At 40.2% G+C, this 15,013-nt stretch overlaps 1 protein-coding gene across 1 annotated transcript; it reads left to right on the forward strand.

The window, feature by feature from the left end:
- Positions 1-476: 476 nt before the first annotated feature.
- txk (TXK tyrosine kinase) lies at positions 477-12,412 on the forward strand. The gene is made up of 15 exons (XM_036146743.1): positions 477-563; positions 2,620-2,701; positions 2,778-2,903; positions 4,138-4,202; positions 4,941-5,000; positions 5,082-5,136; positions 5,316-5,395; positions 5,492-5,616; positions 5,705-5,779; positions 9,278-9,449; positions 9,530-9,746; positions 10,547-10,611; positions 11,270-11,388; positions 11,481-11,638; positions 12,278-12,412. The coding sequence occupies exons 2-15, from the start codon at positions 2,636-2,638 to the stop codon at positions 12,347-12,349; spliced, it is 1,455 nt and encodes a 484-aa protein (XP_036002636.1). The 5' UTR covers positions 477-563; positions 2,620-2,635; the 3' UTR covers positions 12,350-12,412.
- The last annotated feature ends 2,601 nt before the right edge of the window (positions 12,413-15,013 follow it).

A 15,013-nucleotide genomic window follows, 5' to 3' on the forward strand; every position in this document is an offset into this window, starting at 1 on the left:
TTTTCTGAGTTTAGTTAGGTTATTCTCTCATGTCTGTCTAGTCGTTATGTACCCTGTTAGATTCTATTCTCCTCCTGCCCCTGCCAGTTTGTTGCCCACTCTCTCCCTCAGCATAATTGCCTTTGTGTTTATTTGCTCCACCTGCTCTCCCCTCCATCTCCTCAGCTGTATACTCAGCCAGTTCAGTCACACTCATCGTCAGGTCCTCTGCCTTGCTACTCCGGTTCTGATCACCATCTTGTCATATCCCTGGTTCCTGTCATCCCTGACATATTATTTTGTAAATAAATGTTAAAAAATAATAGAGAGCTGCTCCAAGCAGTCAAAGTATGAGGTTTTACTCAATGTGGCTGCGTTTAGTCGGGTACCATCCTGATGCACCGACTTTCCGACTCCTAATACCGACTTGAGTGCCTGTTCCAGTTAAAATTTCCGACCCGGAGGTCGTGCATCCCAACTACCGAGGACAAATGGAACGCACCCTAACCCTTCTTCCATCTGTTTCCTCCTTCAGATCACTCCACCCACTCTGTGTTCTGCTGCTGCTGCGCTGTTCAAACCAGGTAAAGACAAGTAACCTTCACACGTTGAATCACATTTATCATATGAAAGAGAAGGGCAAAACAGATTAAATATGCTTACAGTCACTAGAAAGAGAAAAAAAAATAACGTGTGTTAATGCATTCACGTGAAGGACTAATTGGAGTCTTGCTGCCATTTGAAAATGATTATCAGGAAATGCTGGCATGTCAATAAAAGCCTTTGTTTGTGCTGAACCATTGAGGTCTGTGTTATCACAATGCCAAGATGGAAAGACATCAGAAATTGTTTTAGAGAATCAATGATTGCTGCCCTTCAATCTTGGAGGTGTTATATAAGGGTTAAACTCTATATTATTTTCAGATTAGTGGACATTTTTTTTATCCAGTTGGCAGTGTATTTCCTTCAGATTTGCTACAAAGTCAACTCTGCAATGCTCAGAGAAATTGCAAAAACAAACAAAAAAAACTACATTTTAGACTCTACAGGCCTTAGTTAGCATGTGAGATGTGTTAAAGATCATGACAGTACAACTAAAGAAAGCATTACAAATTGTGTCTTGGTCGGATGGAACGGTTGAAGTAGAAAACCTCTTCCTTTCAAATATAATATGGCAGCGTGACTTAGGTTTGCAAAGTTTAATCTGAATGAAAAAAACTACTGGAGCAATGCACTTTGGGCAGATGAGACCAGAGTAGAGAGCAGAGGTCATGATGTACAGAATTAGTTTTGGGAAATACCCAGCGTGACATGTTAGCACCAAAGCCCTACACAGATTGTGAAGTACAGCGGTAGAGAGATGTTGATTTATGTTGGTTTTGGAGCCTCGGGACCTGGGAAGGTTGCAGTCAGTCAGGAGTCTGGACTCTATCTCCACACCAGGGTCATCTGTCCAACACATCAAGCTTAATTCAAAACTAATTCATCAACATGACAATGATTCTAAAATTAGCAGCAGATCTACAACAGAAGGATGGTGTTGCTTTAACCTAGTCCAAGTCCATATGTCAACCTGATTGAAATGCTGAGGTGGGACCAGGGAGCTGTGCAGAAGCACATTTTTGTATGACGTTAGACGGAAGAGCAGGACCTCCACAACAACATAGAAGACAGAAAGCCACCTTCAGGAGCACCAAGGGACTATAAAATTCAGGTCATACTCGTACTGTTTCCATGCAAAGACGGTGAAATGAGGATATTTATTACTTAGCAGTTTAGTTAGCGTAAAAGTTAGCACATTTATAAAAGTACACAGGAAAAGGCAGTCCATCTTGTTTAAGCTTTCAAGGCCAGGTCATGTTTCAGAGTTTTTAGTTTGTGGTAAACCTCAGAGCTATTTGGTAAGCTAGCCGTGTCGGATGCATGTAAAGTTTGCAGAGATGCATGCACCAAAATAACACTGAAGTAAAGCGAGGGTAAAATACATAGATAATACATAATAGATACAGGTTTTTTTTTTTTTTTTACCATCGAACAGAATTGTTTTAGAAAAACTTTATTCCACTGGAGTTTGGTATTCTGTTCTCTCACATGTTTTTTGTTTTGTAATTTTCCTTCAAGCAGTAACTCCAAAATTATTTAGATTAATTTAGGCTTATTGTACAAAAGAAAAGGCTAACAAAACATGCTTGTTACCAGAGCTTTGCGATAACAAAACAAATATTTGGGTTTGTGTTTTCCAGGAGAATGTGGGCGGAGTCTAACGTTTGACCATGACTAACACCCAGCTGTGCCACCTGCCTGCAAAAGTTGCATTGCACATCTATATGTGTTGACCTATGTAGCAAGAACTTGTGTTAATGGGAAATACAACCTCTGTCAGCAGGTGAAACATCTGAGTGGTGGGTGGAGTCAAACCATTGGCCCCGCCCCTTTTTGGGCAGTCCCAAAACTCAATAATGGGGTCAGGGATACTTGGTTTCTGATAACTCCTTGAAGTTGTGCTAAGGTTATCCCCAAAAAAGTATTTAAACTTTAAATTTAAATGACATTTGTTCATTTTGGCCTTTTTATGCTTGTAGAGCAATAAAAAAGTTTGCTAAAAATAAAGGATTTTATAGACTGTTTGTCTGATTTCAGGGAGATCAGCACACACATGGAGCTGGAGGGCAGAACTTCTCTTTGCTTCCCGGCCAGACGTTACCCCGGAAAGGCCCGACGGGTAAGAAGCAGAGCATTTCTCCGTGTTGGTGTGTCATTGAGAGCTAGATATGGATTTTTGTTCATCTTTTGGTCAGGTGGACCGGTCCAGGAAAAAGCTTCCTCTACCCCCACCGGAGAATGGCGAAGGCGAGGGCTTGATGAACGTCGTTGCCATGTACGACTTCACTGCTAAGGAGGACTCTGACCTCACTCTCACACAGGTACACACTGCTCCGGATCAAATCATACACCCACCGTGCAGTGCGATCGCTTACTTCCTCCATTTGGTACTTGCAAACAAGCCAACATAAACTATGGTGATTGTGATTATGTAGTGCAGTATTTTTCATGAGTTATAAAAAAAAAAATTGTCATAAAACTCTCATCTGACTTAATTGAATTGTATATTATTACCTGAAAACGTGTTTATTACACTGTAAATCATTTATTTTGCTTCCTATTGGCCTTTTGCCAGTTGATATATGACATTAGGACCCCTTTCTTACCAAAATGACTGACTTTGAGCTTGCAGATATTTATTAGTCATGAATTGACATTTACTTACTGTAGACTATAAGTAGATTGCAGTACACTGCTTTAAATGCATACTTGCTAAAGCAGGTTTTAAGGCCCTCCTGATAGGTACGAACTAACGCAGGGTTGGTACCAAAGATGTTGTTCCATGGTTTTTCCCAAAATTTTGGGTATTGCAAAGGTAAAATAAAAAGGACGAACCGAGCAGTAGCCATTGAGATATGGATTGTGGTGGATACAGGTGTGAGAGTCTGAGGTCCTCGGAAAAAGGTGAATCTCCCTCTCTGGGTCAGTCTCTGCCTCATGCAGAGGAGCTTAAGGATCTTAGTATCTTGTTCACTAGTCACGGTAGCATGGAACGAGAGACGGACAAATGGACAGGAGCTTCTTCTGCAGTGATGTGGGCACTGTTCGGTCAGTGGTGGTGAAGAAAGAGCTGAGACAAGAGGCAAAGCTCTCGATTTACCGGCCTGTCTACATTCCGACCCACACCTATGGTCACAGTTACGGATCCTGATAGAAAGAAAGGGATTCCTGATACAAGTGGCCAGAACGAGCTTCCTCTGGAGGGTGGCTGGGCTCTTACAGAGATGGGGTGAGGAGCTCTGTCACCTAGCGGAGCTCAAAGTAGAGCAGCTTCTTCTCTGCTTGGAAAGGACTTTGTGGAGGTGGTTCGGACGTCTGATCAGGATGTCCCTGGGGCGCCTACCTTTGGGGGGGTATTAATTACACCCATAGTCGTTACAAAATGTTCTTCAGTACAGTAAACAATTTTGGGTAAAAAACAACAACAGTTGATTATTCAAAAGCCATACTACAAATTTTAGATATGTAGGAATGGCTAACATTCCAGGAAGTCTTTTACATTGCAGACAAGCCCTCATATGAAAGCGTGTTGATGGTAATGTCTTGTCTCTACAGGGAGAGGAGTATGTTATCCTCCACAAGCAGGACCAGCTGTGGTGGAGAGCGCAGGACAGACACGGGTACGTCAGATCAAACCTGCAGGAGCCTACAAGCAGTGTCCGAAATTACCTTCCTTATTCACCGGGCAAGTTTGCCGGTAGACGTAAAAATCAACCACCCACGCATATTTTTTATCGGCCATATTTAGCAGGAGTCTGACTAACATAGCGGGATTATGTGGAGATATATAGCAGGAGTCTGACTGACTCCTGCTAAATATCTCCACATAATCCCACTATGTAATTAGCCTGAGCTAAACGCTAGTTGCTAGCAAACGGACACAACGTAGCTGTCATTGTTTTTGTGTCACATGACACGAGTGTTTGTGCGCGTTTGTTGTTATATGAGCTGACAGCAGAGAAACAAAAAGAACCATCCACCTAAATGACTGAAAAACACGATTTATTTGGTACAAACATTTACTTGCTATGTGGTAGCTAGCCTTCTGAAATTTACTCGCTAAACGGAAAATTTACTCACATTTGGCATCTGGCGAGTGTCAAATTCGGACCCTGCCAACAAATAGCTGAATTGTGTTTTTATGTCTTAAAGTGGTCTCAATCCGTAGTTCTTCAGGCCTTGAAATCAGCTTTTAAAGTTTTATTTGGATGTTTTAGCTTTTAAGCTAAAGAATATATGTTAAAGATTCAATAATTAAGGCAGTTAAAAAAATCCAGTGGGTGAAAAAAACAAATGGTTGCTGCTGGAATGTCTTGCTTTGGGTGTTTCTGATAGTTTGTCTGTATTGTTTTGCTCAGGAATAAAGGCTTCATCCCCAGTAACTACGTAACAGAGAAAAACAGAATCGAAGCAAACTCGTAAGTGTCATTTTGTCTATTTCACTCGGCTGAGGAAACCGGTAATAAAACACTTTTTTTTTTTTATTGTCCATCATGAAGGTGGTATTGCAAGAACATCACCAGAACAGAAGCGGAACAGCTGCTGAAACAGCAGGTATTTATTTTTGTCATTCTAACTAAATATAAGCATTTTTGCACATGAATGATGCCAATAAAATTTAACAATGGATCTCCTGATATAGCTTAAATATGCATTTTTGTCTTCGGAAAGTGCATTAAAGGTGTTTTGCCTTTATTTCTAAGAATTAGTTGTGATTTCCTTACATTTTCCAGGACAAAGAGGGTGGTTTTATTGTCCGGGAGTCCAGTAAACCAGGAACCTACACTGTTTCTGTTTATACAAAGACATTAAGGTGAGACACAACGGTGTTAGAAAGGACAAACTGAATTTACAGCCACGGAAAAACGCTTAATCAAATATGTTATATATGTTATGTGTGTGTGTGCAGTCCAAATGGAGAAGTGAGACATTACCAGATTAAAATAACGGACACCGGACAGTTCTACTTGGCTGAAAAACACACGTTTAGCTCCATACCAGATGTCATACACTACCATGAACACAACGCAGCAGGTAGGCAAACGGCCTGGCCGTCTGTGTATGTATCAACACCGCCGCCGCTGCATCTCAAGCTTCTGCTGCTTTCATGCTGTGTTTGCAGGTCTTGTGACCCGGTTACGCTACGCCGTGGGACCGATGGGAAGGTGTGTCCCAGCCACAGCAGGATTCAGCTCAGGTAAGCAGACACATTCACTTATTTCAAGATGTGACCCGCGTTATTTCACCAAAACAAACGAGGGAATCATATAAAAGACTCTCTCTTATCAGGTTTATTAAGTGAAGCATAGTGTTAATTCCCCTCATCTCTAATTTATAATCAAGGAAAGCCATCCACAGCACAAACAGATTCTCCGTCCTTAACCTGATACATTTTCATGCCTGTTTCTTTTTCTTTTATTTGCCCTCCTCCCAGTTACTCTCTTTTTCTGATGAATCTAAAACCATTTCTCACAAGTCCCCATGTGATCTTTGTGGCAGCCCCCTTCCTGCACCACACACACACATTTCTGTGACATGTTAGGTGAAATGTCAGTGTAGAAGTCAGCTTCTCAGGGTGGTCTGCAGCGGGGCTTTTTGACTCACAGGGGACCATTTCAGGAACTAAAATCATTATTAGCTGCAGAGACCCTCTTTGTGCCTCCCCAAACCTTCACAGGTGCTCCTTTAAACTCTGCCTTAGCACAATCCACTGGCTAATTTAATGAGATACAAACCTTCAGAGGTGCAAATACGCACTTTATTTTTTTGCAAATTCAGCATGTGTAAAGGAACAGCAGCCATGTTGGATTTTGTTTCTTTTTCAACTTCATTTGTTTGGATCTTGGTTCATTGCAGAAACAACAAGGCCTTATGTGTGCTCTGAACGTGCTCTCATCTGAGATGAGAAAAACAGTAAAAGTCACTTAGATCAGATTTATAACCTCTACTCATTCCTGAAGAATAACATCTGTTATATATTTTTATTCTGTCATCTTTGCGATTTAAAACAAAAAGCTATTTATAAGCAGAGAAGCTGATTCCTCATTCTTGTTGCAGTTCAAATAAATTAATGTAAAATGATCAAATGCCAGTTTTCTTGAGGCATGTTCATAACTAAATAATGATGTAATCTAATAATAAGGAGCCTGGTTTCACATCATGTTTAATCATAAAAAGACTGTTGTTATGATTGCTACAACTCAGGAGGATAAAAAGAGGAATTTTCCTTCTTTTTATTTAGCAAATTAAGTTTTGAGTTTGGTGAATAATGAGAAATATCTATGTCATAATCTGAGGGGTGATCTTTGTGATGATGAGGATATTAAGTGTTGTAAATTATACATGCAGGTCAATATGTTAGCACGTAAATTTACAGATGAGCTTAGTGTCTTTATTAACTTATTGCACCTCCTTTTATGCGTCTCATCTGTGGTGTAAACTACACTAAAGCTATAAGGAAGAAACTGCAGCCAGAGGCGTCTTTGGCAGGATAAGTTCAGTGGGGCACAAAAACTAAACACCTGTTAGCAGCAACTCATTGTTTGTGATTAATACAACCTGACTTTGATTAGTTTTAAATGAAACAAATAAATTATCATAAACCAACAGCCTAGAAACGGTATTTTATATAAGCTAAATGTAATAACAATTGTATAAATAATATTACATAAAGTTTATTGAACAGGAAAGATTTACATCAATGCTTTAATAAACTAGCAAGGCCAACCAACACTAGATGGTTACACACTACCCAGCAGAACTTAAATGTAGATATATAGACATAAATGTTTATAACAGAATTTTATTGGTAAGGGAATCTGTCTTATTTACAATATTGCTTTATATAGAACGATCCTGTTTCACTGATTATTGTGAACAAAGAGCTCCACAGCGACATCTGGTGGCCCCACTGGCCCCAAATGCAGAGTCCCTACTTACAGTGGCCAATCAGGACGCTTCTAGAATCCTCCTCAGACGTCCAAGATGGAGATTTGCAGGTTAAATGTTTGCCATGAGTAACATTCCGACTTTTAACGCCTTGCTGAGAAACTACACGTATAAATTTAGGCGCCGCTTAGACGTCTCAGACAACTTAATAGCAAAAGCTTTGTCAACTGTTAGTGATGATAGATGAACCTCAAGCTTTTTTAAATATTGGAATAACTGTCTGTTATGTGATGGATGAGTTTGTTTTTACTTTATGATTTGTTTTATTTATTTGTGGAATAAACTCTTTTTTGTGTCTGAAATAAAGAAAGCATATAAAGATAAGATAAGATAGTCTTTATTGATCTCACATTGGAGAAATTTACTTGTCACATCGGCTCAATAGTCAGTCAATAGTCAGGAGAAGGTGGCAAAAGTAGGAAAGGGTGCATCAGTTATATACAGAGTATCTTCCTATATACAGTGGATCAAAAAGAAAATGAGAAAAAATAAATAAATAAAACAAAAAAAGTAAGAATAAAATAAGAATAAAGTAAGGATAGGATAGTGGAGTTCATTAAAAATCTAACCCAAGTATTGCACAATACTGTCACAGGTTCAACTCCCGGCCCCCATCTCTGCTTGCCCTCCTTCCTGTTGAGCTACTATTAAACAAAGGCCAGCGACACCAGATGATTCAAAACAATATATGTGAACTTTGCTTGATTACGAAATACTTGCTCGCACACAACAAATGGGAAACGCCCTAAAAATGTTGAGTGAGCATGCTGAGTCGTCAAAAATTGTTAAAAAGAAAGAGAAGCAGTTCTTCAACACATTTTTACTCAAGTAAAAGAACAAAGTAGTCATCCAAATAATGAGTCATGTAACAGCAAAAAAATATTGTATTATGTCCAGGGTCTGCTACTAGGAATAAAAAATAAAACATCTCAGTTTTGGGGCTACATGCAGTTTTGATACCAGTGCTTAGAGTACGCTCACATTAGAACGATGCAAAGTGCTTCCAGAGACAGTATCTACTGTTTACTGCATAAAACCTCCAAATGGCCCAATTGGCTCAGCGAAAAGAAAATTACTTTAAAAAAACAAAACAAAACAAAAAAACAAGCTGGTCTGCTGAAGTGCCACCAGAAACGGACACGCCCGTTTTTGGTTAAAATCTGTTTATTTGTCATTCAGTGAAGAAACCAGACAAGCTGTACCCAAGTAAGAGGAACGTTACTTCAAAACGATGAGGGTCTAAACCTCGGTTCAGTAAAACTACTCCCAGACGGACACTGTTTTCTACTTACCTCTGGGGATTAGTGGAATATAATTAAAGACGCTTAAGCCATACTGTGTCATCGTTGGGGAGAGAATGAATGTGCCTTTCAGATGCAATAACACCCAAACCTGCTGTTGCACTGCAAAAACAGAACTAAAAATAAGTAAAAACTTCTTGAAATTAATGTGTTTGTCTATGATTTGAGCAGGTAAATAAGATTATCTGCCAATAGAATTAGTATTTTGACCCCTAAAATAAGATGATTAGATATACTGCACTTGAAATAAGATGATAGAGATTAGTTCTTCCTATTTTAAGTGCCAAAATCGTATTCCATTGGCAGATCATCTTATTTACCTGCTCAAATCAAGGATAAATGCATTCATTTCAAGTAAATTTGTAGTATTTTTAGTTCCGTTTTTGCAATGTGTTCTTTATAAACATTTACCTGACAGGTTGTCTCTCCCGACGTTGTTCTTTCAGAGAAGTGGGAGATCAACCCCAGCGAGCTGACCTTCATGAAGGAGCTGGGCAGCGGCCAGTTTGGGATCGTGAGGCTCGGCAAGTGGAGGGACCAGCAGAGAGTGGCCATCAAGGCCATCAGGGAGGGAGCCATGTATGAGGAGGACTTCATCGAGGAGGCCAAAGTCATGATGTAGGGGAGGAGACTCTGTGAAAGGCAGGGAGATGCAGGGGGGAGGCGTGTTTCCTGTAACACCGTCTGGTCTCTTCCAGGAGGCTGTGCCACCCCAAGCTGGTCCAGCTGTACGGAGTCTGCCTGAAGCAGCGGCCCCTGCTCATCGTGGCCGAGTTCATGGACAACGGCTGCCTGCTGAACTTCCTGCGGCAGAAGGGCGTGGCTCTGAAGGAGGCGTGGCTTCTGTCCATGTGTCAGGACGTCTGCGAGGGGATGGAGTACCTGGAGGCCCACAGCTTCATCCACAGAGACCTGGTGAGTCTCCGGGACCGGCAGCGAGGCTCTCTGGGCGTCGGCAGGTCTTTGGCCAAATTTAGCCGGTCGGCTAAAATCTGACGTCGACTCGTCTGAGCCTGTTGCTGATTTAAGGACAAATAATTATTCTCCGTTTTGAGTTAAAAGCAGACTTACTTTTGTTACTTGAGTGTAATTTATTTCTTTAAGAAATTTATTTAATTGCCAACGGTTCCAGCCTCTGCTGTCCAGGGGCGCCTCCATGGGGTGGCACAGGGGGGGGGGGGGGGGGGGGGGGGGGCATGTCTATTATTGTAGCGTCAGTTTAGCATTTCATCTTATCATGCACAGCCAGCAAGACAGAGGCTCTTCCTTGGCTTCTATCGCACTTTTATTTGTTTCTGCCAGTATCTACTTCCCTTAGTAACTGTTTTGTTTTCCAATAAATGAATAAATGTACACCTTATTCCTAATGTAATTACGCATTAAAAATGTATTGTTGTTCAACTCAAAATGTTAACTCTGCTATCATTGGGCTATGCACATTAGATCATTAGGAACATTAAAAATTCAGAAAACCGTTAAAAACCATAAGATATTAGTTGGCGCTTACTTAAGTCTTTCTGATTCTGCCTGTTTTCTACATGCAGCTTTACTACAACAGTAGAATAAAATCCTGAAATTACAGCTTTTAGTTTCAGTGCCACCCCAAGAGTTTAAGTGGCTCCATCTGGGCCCCCCCATGAAACATTTCTGGAGGCCGCACTGCTGCTGCCCCTGTCAACCTTGTCTATTGTGTGCTTGTTGTGTGTTTTATTCAGGCAGCCAGGAACTGCCTGATTAACGAGAACAACGTGGTGAAGGTCAGCGACTTCGGCATGACCAGGTACAACTTCTACTTTACGTCCACACTTTGCATAATTCACATTCAGTCTTTGTTTTATTTTCATTGTTGAGACCTCCCGACCATAAATAGAGGCGTTAACTTCTCCTGAACATTTAGATTAGCTCATTTTTTTTCCTTTAATTTTTTTTTCTTTTTTTCCCTTTTTTTCCCCTTTTTTTTCCTCCTAAAAAAAGGAGAAAAAAAAGGAAAAAGAAGAAAAAAGGAAAAAAAGGGAAAAAACAAAGAAGAAAAAAAAGGAAAAAAATAAATATTAGCTCTTTTAGAGGTATTTACACTGCAAAAACGGAACTAGAAGTAAGTAAAATGTTCTTAAAATGTGTGTGTTTGTCCTTGATTTGAGCAGGTAAATAAGATGATTTGCCAATGGAATAAGAATTTTGCACTTAAAATAGGAACAATTCATCTCAATCGTCTTATTTCAAGTGCAGGATGTCTAATTATCTTATTTTAGGGGTAAAAATGCTCATTCCATTGGCAGATAAGCTTATTTACCTGCTCAAATCAAGGACAAATACACTAACTTTAAGAATATTTTACTTATTTTTAGATCCATTTTTGCAGTGTAGATCCTCTTTGGAGATGAAACGTCCTCCTAAAGTGCCTTTACACCTGAACTCTGAGCGTGTCTTTATTGCAGATACGTCCTGGACAACCAGTACACCAGCTCCAGCGGCGCCAAGTTCCCCGTCAAGTGGTCTCCTCCTGAGGTTCTCCACTACAGTAAATACAGCAGCAAGTCGGACGTCTGGTCCTTCGGTGAGAGGCCTTAAAAAAAAAACTAAACGGCAGAAGCAGCCGCTGACTGCTGTGTGGCTACAACATCAGTGGGTCTCTGTGTTTGTGTCCAGGCGTGGTGATGTGGGAGATCTTCTCTGGGGGTCGGACGCCTTTCGAGAACCGCTCCAACTTGGAAGTGGTGAACGACATCACCAAAGGGATCCGCCTGTACCGACCGCACCGCGCCTCCCAGCCGCTGTACACCATCATGTACCGCTGCTGGCACGAGGTACCGCACCCCACATTCACCCTAAACGACAGAGAAAAACGCGTTTATAGACGGCCGGTTTCTTTAGAACATGTGGGAACAGAACAGAGGGGGGATCCAGTGGGCTAAAACCGGTCTCTATACCCAGCTGGAGCCTTATTAAATACACCCAGATCAAAGGGTATGGACAATTTGATTTTCTCGTTTTTGACCCGAACGTGTCTTTCCCAACTCTATGATGTTTGATTTTATGACATGAAGGAGGTTTTGCTTGTTTTGTTGCTTTCATTCTCACGCAAACATGCTGCAGGCTGTAACCGGTGGGCCGCTGGTCATTTCACCCTTTCACCAAGGAAGGGCAGCAGGAAGGAAGGACACGAGGAAGGAGGAAAGGAAGGAAGATAAGAAATAGGAGGAATTAGAAAACCTAAAACAGATAGGACAGAAAGCTAGGGAATAAAGTCTGCAAATAAAAAAAGATTTTTCCAGCCTTCTCCAGACCTGGAAAACATTTAGATCACTTTCCAGACTTTTTTTGACTCCATTGGAAAGTAATTTTTCTTCTGAGCAGTTCACCCTGAATATAATAAGTGTATGATTTTTCTGTTAATAAGGCGTTTTATTGACTTCCACTTCTCCCATTTTGTCTTGGTGCTGTAGAAACCTCAGGGTCGGCCTGCGTTCTCCGAGCTCCTGGAAGAAATCCGAAAACTGGCAGAAACTCCAGATTAGCACAAAGATGTTATTTATTTTAACCTCTGAATATCAAACTGTTTTAATATCAAACTGAATATCAAACTGGACAAATGAAGCTTTTTTTACTGTTGTAAATATATATATATACATATTTTTTATGTATATAAAAAGATTAAGTTTAAATATACTGGTGCTTCAGATCATTTATTTATTTTTGAAATATACAGTAAGACTAAGAGAGCAGAAATGCTAAACTTATGCTTCTGGATTTATATGTGTGTAGCTTCTGTTTATATTAATGTACAGACTGTGAAGTTCTAATAGCAGTGAAACTGTTCATAAAGCGTGAATGATTGAATAAAATGTCACTTTGAGTATTTCTACTTTGAGGTTCTCCTTTTGTTTTGTTTTTTACTTTCAGATATCTACAAAGTGAATTAATATATTGATGGTTGAGAGGGAAATACAAATATTCTCCATTTCTGGGTTAAACGTGTTGTTTCTTTGAATTTACGACTGTGAATAAATCTTCATCAACACCAAACTCTGCAGAAGCCAGCGATGAAGGAACAAATGCGGCTTTCCAGACTGGATCAGTCTTTATTGACTATTTAATAGTTTTTACTCAATCCGCGTCTCAATGAAAGAACTCGGAATTGTTTATTTATCAGCACTGCCATCTAGTGGACAGTTGGAGAAATGTTGCAACTCCAAGACACGAAAATATGTAATTATTCCCCATATATTTTTATTTTTGTATTATTTTGAACCCAGGCTGTTTTGTTCTTTGGTCATTTTTACCTAAATCCATTCCTGCCTTCAACAGTTGCAACACTGAAAATGAACATAATATTTTAGATTATTTACTGTAGTTTTAATGTTTATCATCAGTAATAGCAAACCAAAGAGGGTTTAGTTAGTATATTCTTTTCATTCAGAACATGTTTGTGCGAAATGCAGTAATGCAACAACAGGTGGACGGATGGTTGGGTGGATCATGGTTGTGTACATGGATGGATGGATGGATGGACTCATTAGGCATTTCACACATAGACATCATATACGTAGACGCCCCATTGTACGCTGCCGGCCGCTAGGCCGACGTGTATGGGGCTAAAATAGTAGCTTTAACATTTGCAAATGTGTGTGGAGAGTTGTGTGTCTGTATCTCGATTTGTGCGTGTGCAGTGGGATTTGTAAATGTGTGAGAAGATTTGAGTGTCTGTACAACAATCTGCAAATGTGTAAAACTACTTGTGTGTAATCCGTTTTGCAAATGTGTAAAAAATCCACAAATCTGTATTCAGATCTGCAAATGTGTACAGAGATTTGCAAATGTGTAAAAAATCCACAAATCTGTATTCAGATCTGCAAATGTGTACTGAGATTCGCAAATGTGTAGATCAATCTGTAAGCACACACAGAGACACTTGTGTCTGAAGTGTTTTTGCTTCAAGACCCAGAAATACAGACAAATCATTGGTTACAAGTCAAGCGGTTTTTCGGTTGGCTCTCTTTACACACGTGATTTTTGCTACTGTTCTGCCGCGTGAGATGCACAAATGCGTGGAAGGATTTGTATGCGTATCTTTTCGATTTGTGTCCCCTTGCGCAGACTCACAGGCTCAAAGGCTCACATACTGCCCTGAGCGCAGGCTCACAGGCACACAGGCTGCCTCTTCCGGCTGTGGGAGGTCACGTGACTTTCAAGGATTTTACCAAAGCGTTTTGCTTCCAGACGGCTGATAAGGCAACTTGTTATAACTATATAACTTTCTCCCTTTAACGGCAAAGGTTTCTTGTTTTAATGAGAGACTTATCTTGCTAAAACCAGATAATTGTCTCATCATAACAACGCAACATACCCCGGCATCAGCTCGCGGGATATTTGAGTGTCATGGAGAAGAGGAGAGACGGAGGGGCGCCTTTTATTTCTTTTTAAAAAGTCGTCATTTGTCGGAGGAATGTATTTCTGCACTGAGGAGTGACAAGGTAAGTCGTGCATATACAGCAAGTCCTCTACTTGAAATTTTATCAATTCGGCAGTTATTTATATTTAACAACTATGCTATGGAAACAAGTTGCAGCCCTGTAGTACAGTCTCTGGCTCCGTTTACACGGTGAAAACAGGTTTGCGTTGCCTTTGTACTCTCCATTTACACACTACAAGGTTTAACTGTTGCTTAGGGGGGCTTTCAGCTATAGCTGTCGGTTTATTTACAACAGTTTGCAGCCGAAACAGTCCTCCGCCAGCCGCTGTTTTCTTCTTCTGGGCAATTTGACCCGGAGCTTCAAAAATCACAGCGCTACTAGTGGTGCGTCATGGGAATTACACCGTTTAAGTACTCTAAACAGGGCCTGTGACTGCAAAAGTACCTATGCCTTTATGTATTTGAATTAAATGTAATTAAAATAAATTTTAATTCGACACTCGTAAGGCTAATTAAAAGTATGTGTATTCTACACAATAAAAGTGAGGCTAGATAAAGCTACATTTATCCATATTTTATTGTGTCAAAACAAAGTGATGAATACAGAGCTTTCTAATGTGACTATTCACAAGCCAGTAAAGGACAGCTATTTATATCAGATCCATTAATAAACCCAGTCAACTACTGCTTTATGCTTTAATAAAGAGAAAAGCAAAAACTGATAATCGATTATTATTGCTGCAAATTCAAAAGTTAATATCAGAATTTA

The sequence above is a fragment of the Fundulus heteroclitus genome, chromosome 14 (genome assembly GCF_011125445.2).
Source record: "Fundulus heteroclitus isolate FHET01 chromosome 14, MU-UCD_Fhet_4.1, whole genome shotgun sequence".
NCBI lineage: Eukaryota > Metazoa > Chordata > Actinopteri > Cyprinodontiformes > Fundulidae > Fundulus > Fundulus heteroclitus.

Excerpts from the sequence above, each read along its gene's own strand:
- txk (XM_036146743.1), top strand. The coding sequence starts at position 2,636 with ATGGAGCTGGAGGGCAGAACTTCTCTTTGCTTCCCGGCCAGACGTTAC. Across the intron at positions 9,450-9,529 it reads GAGGAGGCCAAAGTCATGAT|GAGGCTGTGCCACCCCAAGC; the intron begins GTAGGGGAGGAG and ends GGTCTCTTCCAG. Across the intron at positions 10,612-11,269 it reads AGCGACTTCGGCATGACCAG|ATACGTCCTGGACAACCAGT; the intron begins GTACAACTTCTA and ends TCTTTATTGCAG.